Source organism: Anomalospiza imberbis, unplaced genomic scaffold, assembly GCF_031753505.1.
Source record: "Anomalospiza imberbis isolate Cuckoo-Finch-1a 21T00152 unplaced genomic scaffold, ASM3175350v1 scaffold_294, whole genome shotgun sequence".
Lineage (NCBI taxonomy): Eukaryota > Metazoa > Chordata > Aves > Passeriformes > Viduidae > Anomalospiza > Anomalospiza imberbis.
Window position 1 is genome coordinate 95,571 of NW_027099918.1, and position 16,758 is coordinate 112,328.

The following is a 16,758-nucleotide window of genomic DNA, read 5'->3' on the forward strand; positions in this document are numbered from 1 at the left end:
TGAGGGAAGTGGATTGGGAAGAGATGTCCAAGCTGGAAACAAGGAGGAAGGCAGACGGTTTCCTTCTCCATGTGTTTTCCTTCTTCATGTGTCTTCATTGGCCTCCCGGATGAGAATCCAGCTGTGGCTTCCACTGTTCAGTGAGGCGTGGCCAGAATATGTGACCCAGAGAGAGCTGGCGCAGTTCTTGGGCTGCTGGCAGTGCCAGAGCCAGGCAGTGGCACCGGGGCTGGCAGAGGTAGCGGGGAAATGGAAACAGGTCCCTGCTGGGGGCAGCAGGGGAATCCCCTCCTGGCCCATCTCACCTTCCCAGCTCCCTGTACACAACACGGTGGAGGCTCTGGGCCTCTGGGGCCGGGACAATCACGATGTGGACGAGCTCCCTCCAGGCTGGGGGGGCTGCCCAGGGTGAGTCAGTCCAGCCACGCTGTTTGAGAGGCTCCCTGGGCACGCTGTTTGAGAGGCTCCCTGGGCACGCTGTCCTGAGGGGCAGAGGAGCCCAGGGAGGCTGGACATTGCGCAAGGAGAAATCCTTGAAGGCACAGGCAGGAACATGCCGTGCCCATGTGCCCAAAGACGAGCTGGTGAGGAAGCAGAGCAGCTGAGCGGGAAGCTTTGCCCGGGACTCAGGGGAAACACAGAATGTACAGCTTTGGAAGGAGGGCGGCACCACAGGAGGATGGCAGGGATGTCATTGGGGCATGCAGGGAGAAAAGGTAGAAAAGCAAAGGCCCAGCTGGAACTGAATTTGCCCAATTCCATAAGGGAGAACAGAAACTGCTTTTACAAATACATCAGCAACACCAGGAGGAACAAGAACAAACTTTGTTTTTATTGAATGCAGGGGAGAAACATTGCCACAAGGGATGAGGAAAACCCTGAGGTACTGATGCCTCCTTTCAGGGTCCCAAGCTTTTGCTTGCCCGCAGCACCCTCCGGCCTTCCCTCAGCAGTGACATCAAGAAAATAACAGTCAAGGAAAAGGCATCCAAGGAAATAACAACGGCCAACGAAGCAGCATCCAAGGAGAGTCTCAGCAGTTCCTGTTGTAGAACAGGAGGCGAAGAGTTGTTGGCATCCCATTAACTTCTTCAGCCTCTTGAAAATCTTCCAGTCACTCAAGTTCTTCACACTATGTCTCTTCCTGAAATGCTTTTCTGTCACTTTCACAGACATCCGTGCTGCATTGAACCAATGGCATTTCAGATTTCCTGAACAGAGAAAAAGTCCAGAAAGATCCAAGCGAGAAAAGGACTTTTAAAAGTAAGGATGCACGGGCAGTCAAGGAAAATGGGCAGCACTGGGAGGAGCTCCCTGCCCTTTTCTGCTCTACATTCTGTGCCTCCTTGTTATCCTTCCTCCCTCTCCGCGGCAGTTTTACACAGAACCTGAAAAAATCAGAGAGGGAAAATAGGGATAAAACGAGAAAGCAGCTGGTGATGGAGGCTGTGGGCAGCAGGGCTGCCTGTGCTCTGCCCTGTCTGGGAAGCAGCTGCTGGAGGAGTTGGGAAGGGGCAATTTCCAACGCTGCAAAGCAACGGAGTGAGCGAGGTGAATGGGGAGAAAAAGGCTTCTGGACATCCCATCCCCAGAGGCCCCTGCTCCTGCTCTGTAGGCAGGGAGGTTTGGCCAGGGAGGGCTGCAGCAGGTGCCAGCACCTCTCCCTGCTCAGGGGTGTGTCAGCAGAGCCTAAGGAAGATGGGGAGCCCCAGCAGGGATGGCAATGGCTGGCAATCCAGGGAACGAGCCCTGCATGCAAAAGGCAACTGGAGAGGATGAGAGTGGGTTCTTCACCAGCCACTGTGGGGAGGGAGCGGGGAAAAATAGGGCAGAGCCATCAGCAGAGGAGACTGTTCTGGGAACACAGAGGTATTGCTCGTGCTCACAGAAATTTGGGAGTGCACTGGAGCCCAAGCCATCCATCCCAGCGCCGGAGCGGGAATGGCAGGTTGGGCTGGGAGCCCCTGGCCGTGCCCAGCGCTGTCTCTCAGGAGCCGCTTTCCCAGGGCTCCCCCAAACGCGACGTGTTGGAAACACAGCCAGGGGAGTCCTGAGCAGCAGCACCTGCGCGGCTGCGGGGCTCCAGGAGGAGTTGCTCTGCACAGGAAAGACTCTGGTGGCACAGCAGTGGCATGGGCAGGGAGCAGTTACCTTCTCAGCCACGATTCCCTGGTGTGGCCAGGTTGGGAATCAACTTGATGGGACAGGAATCGCATCTGGGGATGGAAAATGGGAGATTTGTAACATCAGTTTTCCTGTAATATTCTGCCAAACAGGAGAGGGCAAAAGCTCTCATTGCTGTTTGGCTGGAGGCAGGAGAGCAAAGCAGAGCAGGGGAGAGCTGGGACACAAGGCAGGACAAGCTTCCCCCAGGCAGGCTGCACCCTGCTGAGCTGGGTGCTGCCACAAGCTCCAGGCCTGGAAAAAACATCTCCTGTGGTAGCCAGCAATGCAGGGGCATCTGGGCACTCCAGCTACAAGACAGACAGCCGTGTGTCAAACAAGATATTGGCTTACGTGGAAGGAGATTTTCAGCATCACAGCAATGATAACGAAGAGACATAACAAAACCATGAACATGGCCATTTCCAATGTTTGCTCTGGTTTCTGCTTAAAGAAGAGGTAAGAAGATCACAGGGGGCAAGAGGATTGATCCTTCCATTCTCCCTTGCCCAGAAGGACACACGCAGCAGTGCCTGAAGCTCTCCTACCTTCTCTGTGGGCTCCTGATCCTCCTCCAGAGCTGTGCGCCTGGAGATTTTCTCTTGCAGAGGACACCGGCCCATGAGGTCATAGGCGCCCTGGTTCTCGTGCCTCTCACTGAGCACCTTTAGAAGCAGCCCGGTCTTTGAGACCATCTTGGCACAGGCCAGCTTGAGCTGGGGCAGGCTGCAGTCTACCCTCAGAGCTCGCTCCACGTGGGCCATGAATGTCTGCAGGCCTTTGTCCGGCACCAGCAAGCGCAGGTGGTGATCAACCATGGTTTCCCAGCGTTCTCCTGGAACCAGTGCAAGGTCTGGACTTTGGGGGCTCCAAGGTTTATTGAGGAACCTGGATCCTTCTTCCTGTTGCTCCCAGGGTGTGTCTGTGGTGTCAGGGATGATCAGGCGGTGCCCACCGAGGGAGGAATGCTCTTCTTCAGCCGTGGCTCCTCCTCTGCTGCTCGCAGCGGGGCGGCTCTGAACCCAACGGGTCAGAGAGAAAATCCAGCTTCCTGTTCAGACGCTGCTCGACTTTGGGCTCTCCCTCTGCTTTCCCAGGGCTCAACACCTGGTAGAAAAAGCCGATTATGTCCAACCCAATACTGGCTGTCCCTGCTTCTTTGGCTGTTTGTGAGAATTGACATAGTTCTGCCTTGGAGGTTGATCTTCCACCTCGTCTCTGAGTGGTCTGTCAAGAGACTTGTCATGAGTGGGGTTTAACCCACCAGCTACATCCAGGGGTTTAGTGTTTGCCAATTCAGTCCTGAGTCCATTTGCTTTTGCTGGCTGTCCTGCTGCTCTTTGATAGTCATAATGGAGTTCTGCCTTGGAGCTTGACCTTCCACCTCACCTCTGAGGGGTCTGTCAAGAGACTTGTCATGAGTGGGGTTTAACCCACCAGCTACATCCCAGGGGTTTAATGCTTGCCGGTTCAAATGTGACTCCCCGCTGCTTGTCATCCCAGCTTGAGGGTGTCTTGTCCACCACATGCTTCAGCCTGGCAGGCTGGGGCTGGTGTGGGACAAGGGGTTTTGCACTCTTGATGCTTTCAGCCTTGTGCAGCTTCTTCCTGAGCTTGGCCCTCAGGTCATCAGCACTTGTTTTGCCTTTGTGCCCCCAAGAGATGCTGAGGGGGATATGAATTTGTTCTGGAACTGTCCAGGCTGCTGACATCACCCTCAGTGCTCAGGGTCAGGGTAACCGCGAGCGTCACAGTTCCATGATCTGCCAGCGAAGGCTCCTTGGGCTTGAGGCTCAACACTGGGCTGCTGTTCAGCTCTCTGCGTCGGTCCATGTCCATTATTTCTCCCCGTGTCTGTAGCAGAGTTGTGCGAGCTGGAGAACACCAAGAGAGCAGATCAGCGGCTGGGCACAAACACAGGCTCAGAGGTTACCTCGAGCAGCAGGAGCTCATCTCAAGCCCAGGGAGCGCAAGAGCAGAGTGGGGGATGTGTTGTGGAGGGGAGAAGAGCCCTTCAATCCATCCCATTATCCCCCTGGGGCAGAGCAGAGACCTGGTTCTTTCCTGGTGTCTCCTGGGTTCTGTTTGGATGGGAAGGAAACATCCCTGGCGAATGGGATAGCTGCCAGAGAGGTTCCCACAGCTCCAGATGGGCAGGCTTGGGTTGCTCTGCAGGAGCCAGTGAAGAGGCAGAGACCCCAGAGGAAAGATCAGCACGGCAACGGGGGCGCAGACTGGCAGGGGAGGAACGCCCAGGGACTCCTTTGCTCCGGGGCCATTCCCAAGAGCAGCAGCTCAAGCTGCTACACTATGAAAAACTTCCTCAAGGGCGCCAGAGCTCTGGGACTGTGCTATGGGAAACCTGGGGCTGAGCCAGGGAGAGAAGCCAGCTCCCTGGGGACCTTGGAAACCTGGCTGTATCTGTTTGCCTGGCCCTGCTGTGGACAGGATGTTCTGTGCCCTGCTAGAGCAAAGCTAGAGCAGGACGGTGCTTTGCTCCCCCTGCACAGGCCAACGAGGGGATGGCGGTGCTTGGTGTTCACCCTGCAGAGCACATCAGGGACCCTGCCCTTTGTCCTGCAGTGGCCAGTGGGGTGGCACAGAAACCAGGCTGTTAGGGGAATCTGGGGGCTTTATGGCAGACACTGCCTTCCAGCACCAGGGAAGGGCACGGGGCATTCCTGCTTTCCTTGCCTGGGGGCATGGTGAGCACAGGAAATTTGCAGGTTTGGGGGGCCCAGCGAGCTGTTCCTTCTTCAGACAGTATGTGACACACAAGATATGTACAATCACCAGGAAGTTCCCATCCCAAGGTGTTCTGTCCAAGGCCTGTACTCCAAGGGGAGATCAGGACCCCCCAGCACAGGGCAGTGCTGCAGCATCTCCCCAGCCTCAGGAGAAGTGGCAGATTTGAGCTCCCCCAGCCCCGCCGGACACTGACCGCACTGCGGGGCGCTGGTGCCGCACAGCTTCTGGCACAGGAACTGGATGGTCCTGCAGGGGCTCTCGGGCCGGGGACGCTCCTGGCACAGGCAGCAGGCCGCCTCCTTGGGCACTTGGCTAAAGACAAGAGGGGATTATTGGAGGAACACCTGGCCACCCAGTCCATGGCTCAGAGCCCAGCTCAGGGAACACACGGGTACCACGCGTGGGGCTTGTGCTTCACTGTGTGCCACAGCTCTGGGAAAGGCCCCTGACTCCCAGTGCAAAACATTAAAAAGGGGATTTTAACCTGGAAAGTAGAAGTGCTCCCAAAATACCATGTGACACGGAAATGCACCCGCCTGGAGTTCAAACTCCCCTTTGAGAAACCGGCAGCAAGTCACCCGAAAGGTGAAATTCTGCCTCTGAGCTGGTGAGTTTTGGCACGTCCCCAGAAGGAACAGCAACTCTTGAGCTTACTGAGCTCGTTCTGGTTGCGTGGCACACGGATTTGTTTCCCAAGCAGAGCCCCTGTCCCAGCACTCAGGGCCTGCTGGTGGCTGGGGCTCACACACTCACAGGGTTTCCAAGCTCACTGTGGACTGCAGCAGCAGCAGCAGCAGCGTCTGTGGGGTCACTTGGGTGGCACTCAGGTCTCTGCAAGCATTGGAAAGAGCTCGTGAAATTCTGGGGTGACGATGCCAGAACTCTGCTCTGAGAGCAGAGGGCCCAGGGCCCTGATGATGGTGGTGCTGCTGGCAGAGGCATCCACTTCAGCCTGCTCCAAGAGAAGCCATTCCAGAGCCCAGCTTCCCTCTGCCTTGCCCTGCTCGAAACCAGCCCGTCAGAATCAGGAGGGCAATCCTGCAGCTCTCGTGGCAGACAGATGCCACCAGAAAGGATTGCCCCTCTCCCGACACTCCTGCTGCTCTCCCCTGAGGGCAGCCGAGTCCCTGAAGGAGGCAGGAGCCTGGAGCTGCTGGCAGGAGTGCAGTTTATTCCCAGAGCCCTGCGGCCACTCCACCTGGCCCCAGAGCTGGATGGGCTCTCATCCCTGAAAGTTTGTGTCCCAGTTCCTGGGTTGCTTTGCAGCTGGGGACACACCAGCACTGCTTGGCCTTTGCCTCGCTCTGCTGGAGCCGGGGTAGTTGTGTCTCCAGCAGACTCAGGCTGGGCAAGGGGCAGATTTGCTCGGGCACTTGTGCTGCTTTCCTGAGAACAGGGCACTCGAGAGAGACACAGCTCTCTGGATCTGCTCCAAATGAGCCAATACTTACAGAGAGCTCACTGAGGGCAGCTTGAAGAAGGCAGCGTCAGCAATGACAGCCAGCGGGTTGTGGCTGAGGATCCTGAGAAACAACAGAGCTCTGTCAGGGCTGATGGCGAGGATGGGAGCTGGGTGTGCCGGGCACGTGGGGACGGCCTGGCTGCATTCAAGGAAGCCTTGCAGGAGGTGAGCAGGGCAGGGGAAGGGGCCTTTGCAGCTGCACACTCCTGGCGCTCCCTGGCTGACATCCACAGTCGGAATCAGGACTTTCCCGAGGGCAAGTCTGCTTTTGCCCACCGACCCGGCAGAGACCCTGCAGAGACTCGCCCTGGCGTGCCTTTAGCCCTGGTGCCACTTACAGCTCCTGGAGGAACTGCATCCCGTGCCAGGCCTGGAAAGTTCCGCTGCGGATCCGTGTGAGGCCATTCCCAGAGAGATTTCTGGGGAAAGAGGAGGCCACACAAAGGAATCGGCCCTGCCCTACAGAAGGAGGGGGCAAAGCGAGATCCCTTTGCAGGACAGGTGCAAATCCAAGGTGGAAGAGGGAGGAAACTGCTGCTTTCTCAGTGTTTGTAGCCTGCCCAGGAGGGGAACTGCAGGGCACACGTGCTGAACTCTGTTTCTGTTCCTGGATGCAGCCAAGGCTGCAAGAACTGGCTGCTGTGATGGCTGCGTCTGGACGAGCCCGCTGGGGTCTGTCCCCCGGCGTGGCCATCCAGCCGTCGGCATTGACCTCTGCAGCTCAGCTGGGCTCTGGGCAGGGCAGATTTAGGGACTGTGGGGAAAAGAACAGCAGCATTTTCCTGCACAGGAAGGGTGCCCAGTGCAAAGGCTGAGCTAAAACCACCAGAAAGAAACTTGATCACTCACAGGAACTTCAGGAAAGGCAGTGGCTCAAAAGCCCGTTCCTCAATGGACAGGATCTCATTGCAGGACAAATCCCTGTTCCAGTTGAACAACAAACGTCAATTCCATTTGCCCTGTCGCTTTTACTTGCCTCTGCAGCCTGGATCCCAGCAGGGACAAAGGGCACCTGCCCGCGGCCGGGCTGAGCAGCCGGGGCCCCAGGGAGGGGCAGGCAGGAGCCCCCGCCGCCGTGGGCAGGGCACGGTGCTTACAGGTGCTTCAGCAGGAACAGCCCCTCCAGGGAATGGCTCTTCACTGCCCGCAGCTCATTGTCCCTGAGCACTCTGCAAGGAGACACAGGGACATTGTGACAGCGGCCGCTGGCCAGCAGCAAATGGGATTGTTGTGGGAAAATCCCCTGCAGCAGCTTGACTGAAGCATCTCCTTGGGTCACGGCAGGCATCGTCCCCACTCTGGCCACAGCAGGCCCTTGCTCCTGGCCGGCTGAAGCTGAGCACAGCTTGATCCCTGTGCAGACAGACACGGGGATGGTGCCCTGGGCTGCAAGAGACTCGCGGCAGTTCTTGCCGTGCTGGGAAGCTGTGGCGATTCACACCCCTCCTTGCAGAGCAGCCGGGCTGAGCTTCGAATTCCAATGGAAGCGGGTGGTGTGGGGGCTGCTGCTCCAGCCCCAGACCAAAGGAGGGGAAATCCCCGAACTCCTGCCATTTGAAATGCTGCAGGGCACTTACAAGGTCTCAGTCCATGGGTAGTCCTTCCAGGCTTGTTTTCCAACAGCAGCAATGGAGTTGCCAGTGAAATCTCTGCAAAGAGACGACAGACCCGGTCCCCCCTCAGGAAAACCCATTTCCCTGCCATTCGGCTGCTGAGCTGGAAGCGGGCTTTGCCTGGAGAAGGCACAGCGTGCCCAGCCCGGCTTCACCCTCATGCTGAGCTCAGGCCCCCACATCCCCCACATGTCTCTGGCCAGGGAGCGCCCCGGCTGTCCCAGGTGGGCTTTGCAGACACAGGGAGCCGAGGAGGGGCAGCTGCAGGGCTCTGCGGGGCCGCGGGACTCACAGGACGGCCAGGGCTCGGCGGCGGCTGGCCGGGGGCACGGTGGCCAGGCCGGCGTGGCCGCAGTTCAGCCCACGGCCTGGGCAGCGGCAGGGCTCTGGGCAGAGCTCCTTGGCCGCTCCCGGGCAGGGGGCTACTGCCAGCAGCAGGGCCGGCAGGAGCAGAGCGCGCACGAGACGCATCACCAGGTCCATGGCGAGGCAGGACTGGCTGCAGTCACCTGGGATGCAGGCCTGAGCTGGAGCTGCGGCAGTTCCCGTGTCACAGTGGTGCTGCCAATGTCACAGTGGTCCTTCTCGTGTCACTGTAGCATTGCTCGTGTCACCGTGCTGGTGCTTGGCAACAGAGCTCGCAGCAAACCGCAGTTCAGGCCATGCTGTCAGCAAATGACTCTGTCTCAGAGCCATCCAGTCTGCGGAATCGTGGAATGGATTGGCTTGGAAGGGGCCTTGAGGTCCATCCAGTGCCACCCCTGCCATGGCAGGGACACTTTCCACTGTCCCAGGCTGCTCCAAGCCCCCTCCAACCTGGCCTTGGACACTTCCAGGGATCCAGGGGCACCCCAGCTGCTCTGGGCACCCTGTGCCAGGGACTCGCTGCCCTCACAGGGAAGAATTTCTCCTGGACACACCATCTAAGCCTGCTCTGTGTCACTGTGAAGCCATTCCCATTTGTACTGGGTTTGTGTGGGCCAGCTTTTGGCATGGGTTTGGGGCTGCCGGTGCTGTTGGAAATTTCTTTTGCTTCTCATTATGCGGCTCTGGTTTTGTTGGTAATAAATGTAATTAATAGCCCCAAGTTCTGTCTGTGGTGTCCCTGACGCTGACCGGGGAGGGATCTCTCCCTCTCTGTCTGTAAACTCATGAGCCTTTCGCTGGCTTTTCTCTCCGCTCTCCACTTGCGCAGGGCGGTGACAGCGCCTTTGGGGCCGGGCACCCGGCATCCAGCCAGGGCCAAAGCCCGCCTGGCGCCGGGAGAGCGCGGGGAGCTTCCCGAAAGCCGGGCAATGTCGGAATGTCCGCCGGGAGAGCCTGAGGGAGCCGCAGCGCCAGTGGCGGGAAGCGCTGCGAGCCTGAGGGGCGGCAGCTCCGCCTCAGCGCGCATGCACCGGCAGCGGCGGCGGCCGGGCCGGGCCGAGCCCGCTGCAAGCGCCGCTGCAGCCGAGCCCCTGAGGCGAAGCGCTCCGGCCCCCGGGCTCTGGAGGCGGCAGCGCCGGGACACCGGCGGCAGAGCTCCCGCCGCGGCCGGAGCGCCACATCAGCGCCGGCAGACACCGAGGGGCAGCGACCGCCGTGCAAAGGAAGCCGCGGGCAGCTCTGGGGAGGCCGGCACAGCCCCGCAAGCAGCGCCCAGAGAGGCGCCCCGGCCCGGCCGGGAAGCGCGGCCCCCCCGGCCTGAGGGGAAACGCGCGGGCCAACAGCTCGGGCCGGGGCGGCTCCGGCAGCGCTTGGGGCAGGGCGGCCTCCAGGCCTGGCCACAGAGGCACGGAGCCCCAGAGTCACTGGCGATGGAAAAGACCTCCGCCTTCGGCGAGTCCATCCCGTGCCCCATCCCCACCTTGGCAGCCCGGCCAGAGCACTCAGTGCCGCCTCCAGCCGTTCCTTGGACCCCTCCAGGCATGGGGAGTCCCCCACCACCACCACCACCTTGGGCAGCCCCTTCCAAGGCCTGACCACCCTTTCCATGAAGAAACTCCTCCCTGATGTCTGTGTTTCCAGTCTGACCGGACACCCTGACACTATTTTAAGGCTCTTGTGAGCCATGTTTGACAAAGGTGCATTTCATGCATGAGCATTAATCCTCCTGGAGAAGATGATTCTGCTCAATGACAGCAGCCCTTCAGCAGGAGGTGCAGCAATGCAACCATCAGCCTGGGAGCCAGGCGGGTGTGAGGGAGGACAAAAAACCTCAGGGATGCCGAGCGGACGTTTCTGCTTGTGCAGCTCCAAGCCAGCAGCATGGGGACACCAGTGCCATGGCCTCTGCAGGAGGACACTGGCCATTCCCCTTCCCACCCACCACCCAGAGCTCTTGTGCTCACAGGAGACATCTGGAACACAAAAGCGTTGACCCTGGAAAGCTACAGGGGCCTTGGGATGGTCTAGAAGCACTACTGCAAGGCCTCTTTCTTTGACATCCAAAGATATCCATTAAGGCCTCTTTGGAATTGGAAACCACGTTGCATCTGAAGCAGGGGCCTGGGAGAGAAACGCAAGTGCTGAGCAGCGGGGAGGTGACTGAGGGCGCCGGGTGACGCTCGTTGTAACCTGCACCACCAGTTCAGGGCCAGCTGTTGGGCACAGGCAGACAGAAGGGCACAGGCAATGCCAAGGGGAGCAGCAGCTGTGGGAATGCACATCTACATCTGGGGAAGACCCCAAAGAATTTATGCATGCGGGAAGTGGATTGGGAAGAGATGTCCAAGCTGGAAACAAGGAGGAAGGCAGACGGTTTCCTTCTCCATGTGTTTTCCTTCTTCATGTGTCTTCATTGGCCTCCCGGATGAGAATCCAGCTGTGGCTTCCACTGTTCAGTGAGGCGTGGCCAGAATATGTGACCCAGAGAGAGCTGGCGCAGTTCTTGGGCTGCTGGCAGTGCCAGAGCCAGGCAGTGGCACCGGGGCTGGCAGAGGTAGCGGGGAAGTGGAAACAGGTCCCTGCTGGGGGCAGCAGGGGAATCCCCTCCTGGCCCATCTCACCTTCCCAGCTCCCTGTACACAACACGGTGGAGGCTCTGGGCCTCTGGGGCCGGGACAATCACGATGTGGACGAGCTCCCTCCAGGCTGGGGGGGCTGCCCAGGGTGAGTCAGTCCAGCCACGCTGTTTGAGAGGCTCCCTGGGCACGCTGTCCTGAGGGGCAGAGGAGCCCAGGGAGGCTGGACATTGCGCAAGGAGAAATCCTTGAAGGCACAGGCAGGAACATGCCGTGCCCATGTGCCCAAAGACGAGCTGGTGAGGAAGCAGAGCAGCTGAGCGGGAAGCTTTGCCCGGGACTCAGGGGAAACACAGAATGTACAGCTTTGGAAGGAGGGCGGCACCACAGGAGGATGGCAGGGATGTCATTGGGGCATGCAGGGAGAAAAGGTAGAAAAGCAAAGGCCCAGCTGGAACTGAATTTGCCCAATTCCATAAGGGAGAACAGAAACTGCTTTTACAAATACATCAGCAACACCAGGAGGAACAAGAACAAACTTTGTTTTTATTGAATGCAGGGGAGAAACATTGCCACAAGGGATGAGGAAAACCCTGAGGTACTGATGCCTCCTTTCAGGGTCCCAAGCTTTTGCTTGCCCGCAGCACCCTCCGGCCTTCCCTCAGCAGTGACATCAAGAAAATAACAGTCAAGGAAAAGGCATCCAAGGAAATAACAACGGCCAACGAAGCAGCATCCAAGGAGAGTCTCAGCAGTTCCTGTTGTAGAACAGGAGGCGAAGAGTTGTTGGCATCCCATTAACTTCTTCAGCCTCTTGAAAATCTTCCAGTCACTCAAGTTCTTCACACTATGTCTCTTCCTGAAATGCTTTTCTGTCACTTTCACAGACATCCGTGCTGCATTGAACCAATGGCATTTCAGATTTCCTGAACAGAGAAAAAGTCCAGAAAGATCCAAGCGAGAAAAGGACTTTTAAAAGTAAGGATGCACGGGCAGTCAAGGAAAATGGGCAGCACTGGGAGGAGCTCCCTGCCCTTTTCTGCTCTACATTCTGTGCCTCCTTGTTATCCTTCCTCCCTCTCCGCGGCAGTTTTACACAGAACCTGAAAAAATCAGAGAGGGAAAATAGGGATAAAACGAGAAAGCAGCTGGTGATGGAGGCTGTGGGCAGCAGGGCTGCCTGTGCTCTGCCCTGTCTGGGAAGCAGCTGCTGGAGGAGTTGGGAAGGGGCAATTTCCAACGCTGCAAAGCAACGGAGTGAGCGAGGTGAATGGGGAGAAAAAGGCTTCTGGACATCCCATCCCCAGAGGCCCCTGCTCCTGCTCTGTAGGCAGGGAGGTTTGGCCAGGGAGGGCTGCAGCAGGTGCCAGCATCTCTCCCTGCTCAGGGGTGTGTCAGCAGAGCCTAAGGAAGATGGGGAGCCCCAGCAGGGATGGCAATGGCTGGCAATCCAGGGAACGAGCCCTGCATGCAAAAGGCAACTGGAGAGGATGAGAGTGGGTTCTTCACCAGCCACTGTGGGGAGGGAGCGGGGAAAAATAGGGCAGAGCCATCAGCAGAGGAGACTGTTCTGGGAACACAGAGGTATTGCTCGTGCTCACAGAAATTTGGGAGTGCACTGGAGCCCAAGCCATCCATCCCAGCGCCGGAGCGGGAATGGCAGGTTGGGCTGGGAGCCCCTGGCCGTGCCCAGCGCTGTCTCTCAGGAGCCGCTTTCCCAGGGCTCCCCCAAACGCGACGTGTTGGAAACACAGCCAGGGGAGTCCTGAGCAGCAGCACCTGCGCGGCTGCGGGGCTCCAGGAGGAGTTGCTCTGCACAGGAAAGACTCTGGTGGCACAGCAGTGGCATGGGCAGGGAGCAGTTACCTTCTCAGCCACGATTCCCTGGTGTGGCCAGGTTGGGAATCAACTTGATGGGACAGGAATCGCATCTGGGGATGGAAAATGGGAGATTTGTAACATCAGTTTTCCTGTAATATTCTGCCAAACAGGAGAGGGCAAAAGCTCTCATTGCTGTTTGGCTGGAGGCAGGAGAGCAAAGCAGAGCAGGGGAGAGCTGGGACACAAGGCAGGACAAGCTTCCCCCAGGCAGGCTGCACCCTGCTGAGCTGGGTGCTGCCACAAGCTCCAGGCCTGGAAAAAACATCTCCTGTGGTAGCCAGCAATGCAGGGGCATCTGGGCACTCCAGCTACAAGACAGACAGCCGTGTGTCAAACAAGATATTGGCTTACGTGGAAGGAGATTTTCAGCATCACAGCAATGATAACGAAGAGACATAACAAAACCATGAACATGGCCATTTCCAATGTTTGCTCTGGTTTCTGCTTAAAGAAGAGGTAAGAAGATCACAGGGGGCAAGAGGATTGATCCTTCCATTCTCCCTTGCCCAGAAGGACACACGCAGCAGTGCCTGAAGCTCTCCTACCTTCTCTGTGGGCTCCTGATCCTCCTCCAGAGCTGTGCGCCTGGAGATTTTCTCTTGCAGAGGACACCGGCCCATGAGGTCATAGGCGCCCTGGTTCTCGTGCCTCTCACTGAGCACCTTTAGAAGCAGCCCGGTCTTTGAGACCATCTTGGCACAGGCCAGCTTGAGCTGAGGCAGGCTGCAGTCTACCCTCAGAGCTCGCTCCACGTGGGCCATGAATGTCTGCAGGCCTTTGTCCGGCACCAGCAAGCGCAGGTGGTGATCAACCATGGTTTCCCAGCGTTCTCCTGGAACCGGTGCAAGGTCTGGACTTTGGGGGCTCCAAGGTTTATTGAGGAACCTGGATCCTTCTTCCTGTTGCTCCCAGGGTGTGTCTGTGGTGTCAGGGATGATCAGGCGGTGCCCACCGAGGGAGGAATGCTCCTCTTCAGCCGTGGCTCCTCCTCTGCTGCTCGCAGCGGGGCGGCTCTGAACCAACGGGTCAGAGAGAAAATCCAGGTTCCTGTTCAGACGCTGCTCGACTTTGGGCTCTCCCTCTGCTTTCCCAGGGCTCAACACCTGGTAGAAAAGCCGATTATGTCCAACCCAATACTGGCTGCCCTGCTTCTTTGGCTGTTTGTGAGAATTGACATAGTTCTGCCTTGGAGGTTGATCTTCCACCTCGTCTCTGAGGGGTCTGTCAAGAGACTTGTCATGAGTGGGGTTTAACCCACCAGCTACATCCCAGGGGTTTAGTGTTTGCCAATTTAGTCCTGAGTCCATTTGCTTTTGCTGGCTGTCCTGCTGCTCTTTGATAGTCATAATGGAGTTCTGCCTTGGAGCTTGACCTTCCACCTCACCTCTGAGGGGTCTGTCAAGAGACTTGTCATGAGTGGGGTTTAACCCACCAGCTACATCCCAGGGGTTTAATGCTTGCCGGTTCAAATGTGACTCCTGCTGCTTGTCATCCCAGCTTGAGGGTGTCTTGTCCACCACATGCTTCAGCCTGGCAGGCTGGGGCTGGTGTGGGACAAGGGGTTTTGCACTCTTGATGCTTTCAGCCTTGTGCAGCTTCTTCCTGAGCTTGGCCCTCAGGTCATCAGCACTTGTTTTGCCTTTGTGCCCCAAGAGATGCTGAGGGGGATATGAATTTGTTCTGGAACTGTCCAGGCTGCTGACATCACCCTCAGTGCTCAGGGTCAGGGTAACCGCGAGCGTCACAGTTCCATGATCTGCCAGCGAAGGCTCCTTGGGCTTGAGGCTCAACACTGGGCTGCTGTTCAGCTCTCTGCGTCGGTCCATGTCCATTATTTCTCCCCGTGTCTGTAGCAGAGTTGTGCGAGCTGGAGAACACCAAGAGAGCAGATCAGCGGCTGGGCACAAACACAGGCTCAGAGGTTACCTCGAGCAGCAGGAGCTCATCTCAAGCCCAGGGAGCGCAAGAGCAGAGTGGGGGATGTGTTGTGGAGGGGAGAAGAGCCCTTCAATCCATCCCATTATCCCCCTGGGGCAGAGCAGAGACCTGGTTCTTTCCTGGTGTCTCCTGGGTTCTGTTTGGATGGGAAGGAAACATCCCTGGCGAATGGGATGGCTGCCAGAGAGGTTCCCACAGCTCCAGATGGGCAGGCTTGGGTTGCTCTGCAGGAGCCAGTGAAGAGGCAGAGACCCCAGAGGAAAGATCAGCACAGCAACGGGGGCGCAGACTGGCAGGGGAGGAACGCCCAGGGACTCCTTTGCTCCGGGGCCATTCCCAAGAGCAGCAGCTCAAGCTGCTACACCATGAAAAACTTCCTCAAGGGCGCCAGAGCTCTGGGACTGTGCTATGGGAAACCTGGGGCTGAGCCAGGGAGAGAAGCCAGCTCCCTGGGGACCTTGGAAACCTGGCTGTATCTGTTTGCCTGGCCCTGCTGTGGACAGGATGATCTGTGCCCTGTGCCCAGCTAGAGCAGGACGGTGCTTTGCTCCCCCTGCACAGGCCAACGAGGGGATGGCGGTGCTTGGTGTTCACCCTGCAGAGCACATCAGGGACCCTGCCCTTTGTCCTGCAGTGGCCAGTGGGGTGGCACAGAAACCAGGCTGTTAGGGGAATCTGGGGGCTTTATGGCAGACACTGCCTTCCAGCACCAGGGAAGGGCACGGGGCATTCCTGCTTTCCTTGCCTGGGGGCATGGTGAGCACAGGAAATTTGCAGGTTTGGGGGGCCCAGCGAGCTGTTCCTTCTTCAGACAGTATGTGACACACAAGATATGTACAATCACCAGGAAGTTCCCATCCCAAGGTGTTCTGTCCAAGGCCTGTACTCCAAGGGGAGATCAGGACCCCCCAGCACAGGGCAGTGCTGCAGCATCTCCCCAGCCTCAGGAGAAGTGGCAGATTTGAGCTCCCCCAGCCCCGCCGGACACTGACCGCACTGCGGGGCGCTGGTGCCGCACAGCTTCTGGCACAGGAACTGGATGGTCCTGCAGGGGCTCTCGGGCCGGGGGACGCTCCTGGCACAGGCAGCAGGCCGCCTCCTTGGGCACTTGGCTAAAGACAAGAGGGGATTATTGGAGGAACACCTGGCCACCCAGTCCATGGCTCAGAGCCCAGCTCAGGGAACACATGGGTACCACGCGTGGGGCTTGTGCTTCACTGTGTGCCACAGCTCTGGGAAAGGCCCCTGACTCCCAGTGCAAAACATTAAAAAGGGGATTTTAACCTGGAAAGTAGAAGTGCTCCCAAAATACCATGTGACACGGAAATGCACCCGCCTGGAGTTCAAACTCCCCTTTGAGAAACCGGCAGCAAGTCACCCGAAAGGTGAAATTCTGCCTCTGAGCTGGTGAGTTTTGGCACGTCCCCAGAAGGAACAGCAACTCTTGAGCTTACTGAGCTCGTTCTGGTTGCGTGGCACACGGATTTGTTTCCCAAGCAGAGCCCCTGTCCCAGCACTCAGGGCCTGCTGGTGGCTGGGGCTCACACACTCACAGGGTTTCCAAGCTCACTGTGGACTGCAGCAGCAGCAGCAGCAGCGTCTGTGGGGTCACTTGGGTGGCACTCAGGTCTCTGCAAGCATTGGAAAGAGCTCGTGAAATTCTGGGGTGACGATGCCAGAACTCTGCTCTGAGAGCAGAGGGCCCAGGGCCCTGATGATGGTGGTGCTGCTGGCAGAGGCATCCACTTCAGCCTGCTCCAAGAGAAGCCATTCCAGAGCCCAGCTTCCCTCTGCCTTGCCCTGCTCGAAACCAGCCCGTCAGAATCAGGAGGGCAATCCTGCAGCTCTCGTGGCAGACAGATGCCACCAGAAAGGATTGCCCCTCTCCCGACACTCCTGCTGCTCTCCCCTGAGGGCAGCCGAGTCCCTGAAGGAGGCAGGAGCCTGGAGCTGCTGGCAGGAGTGCAGTTTATTCCCAGAGCCCTGCGGCCACTCCACCTGGCCCCAGAGC

General features: G+C 58.2%; 1 protein-coding gene across 1 annotated transcript; it reads right to left on the reverse strand.

The window, feature by feature from the left end:
- Nucleotides 1–3,138: 3,138 nt before the first annotated feature.
- On the reverse strand, nucleotides 3,139–8,469 carry LOC137466573 (leucine-rich repeat-containing protein 37A3-like). The gene is made up of 9 exons (XM_068178276.1): nucleotides 8,279–8,469; nucleotides 7,951–8,022; nucleotides 7,471–7,542; nucleotides 6,712–6,792; nucleotides 6,363–6,434; nucleotides 5,665–5,742; nucleotides 5,105–5,223; nucleotides 3,874–4,037; nucleotides 3,139–3,270 (listed from the first exon to the last, which is right to left on the reverse strand). The coding sequence occupies exons 1-9, from the start codon at nucleotides 8,467–8,469 to the stop codon at nucleotides 3,139–3,141; spliced, it is 981 nt and encodes a 326-aa protein (XP_068034377.1).
- Between the last annotated feature and the right edge of the window lie 8,289 nt (nucleotides 8,470–16,758).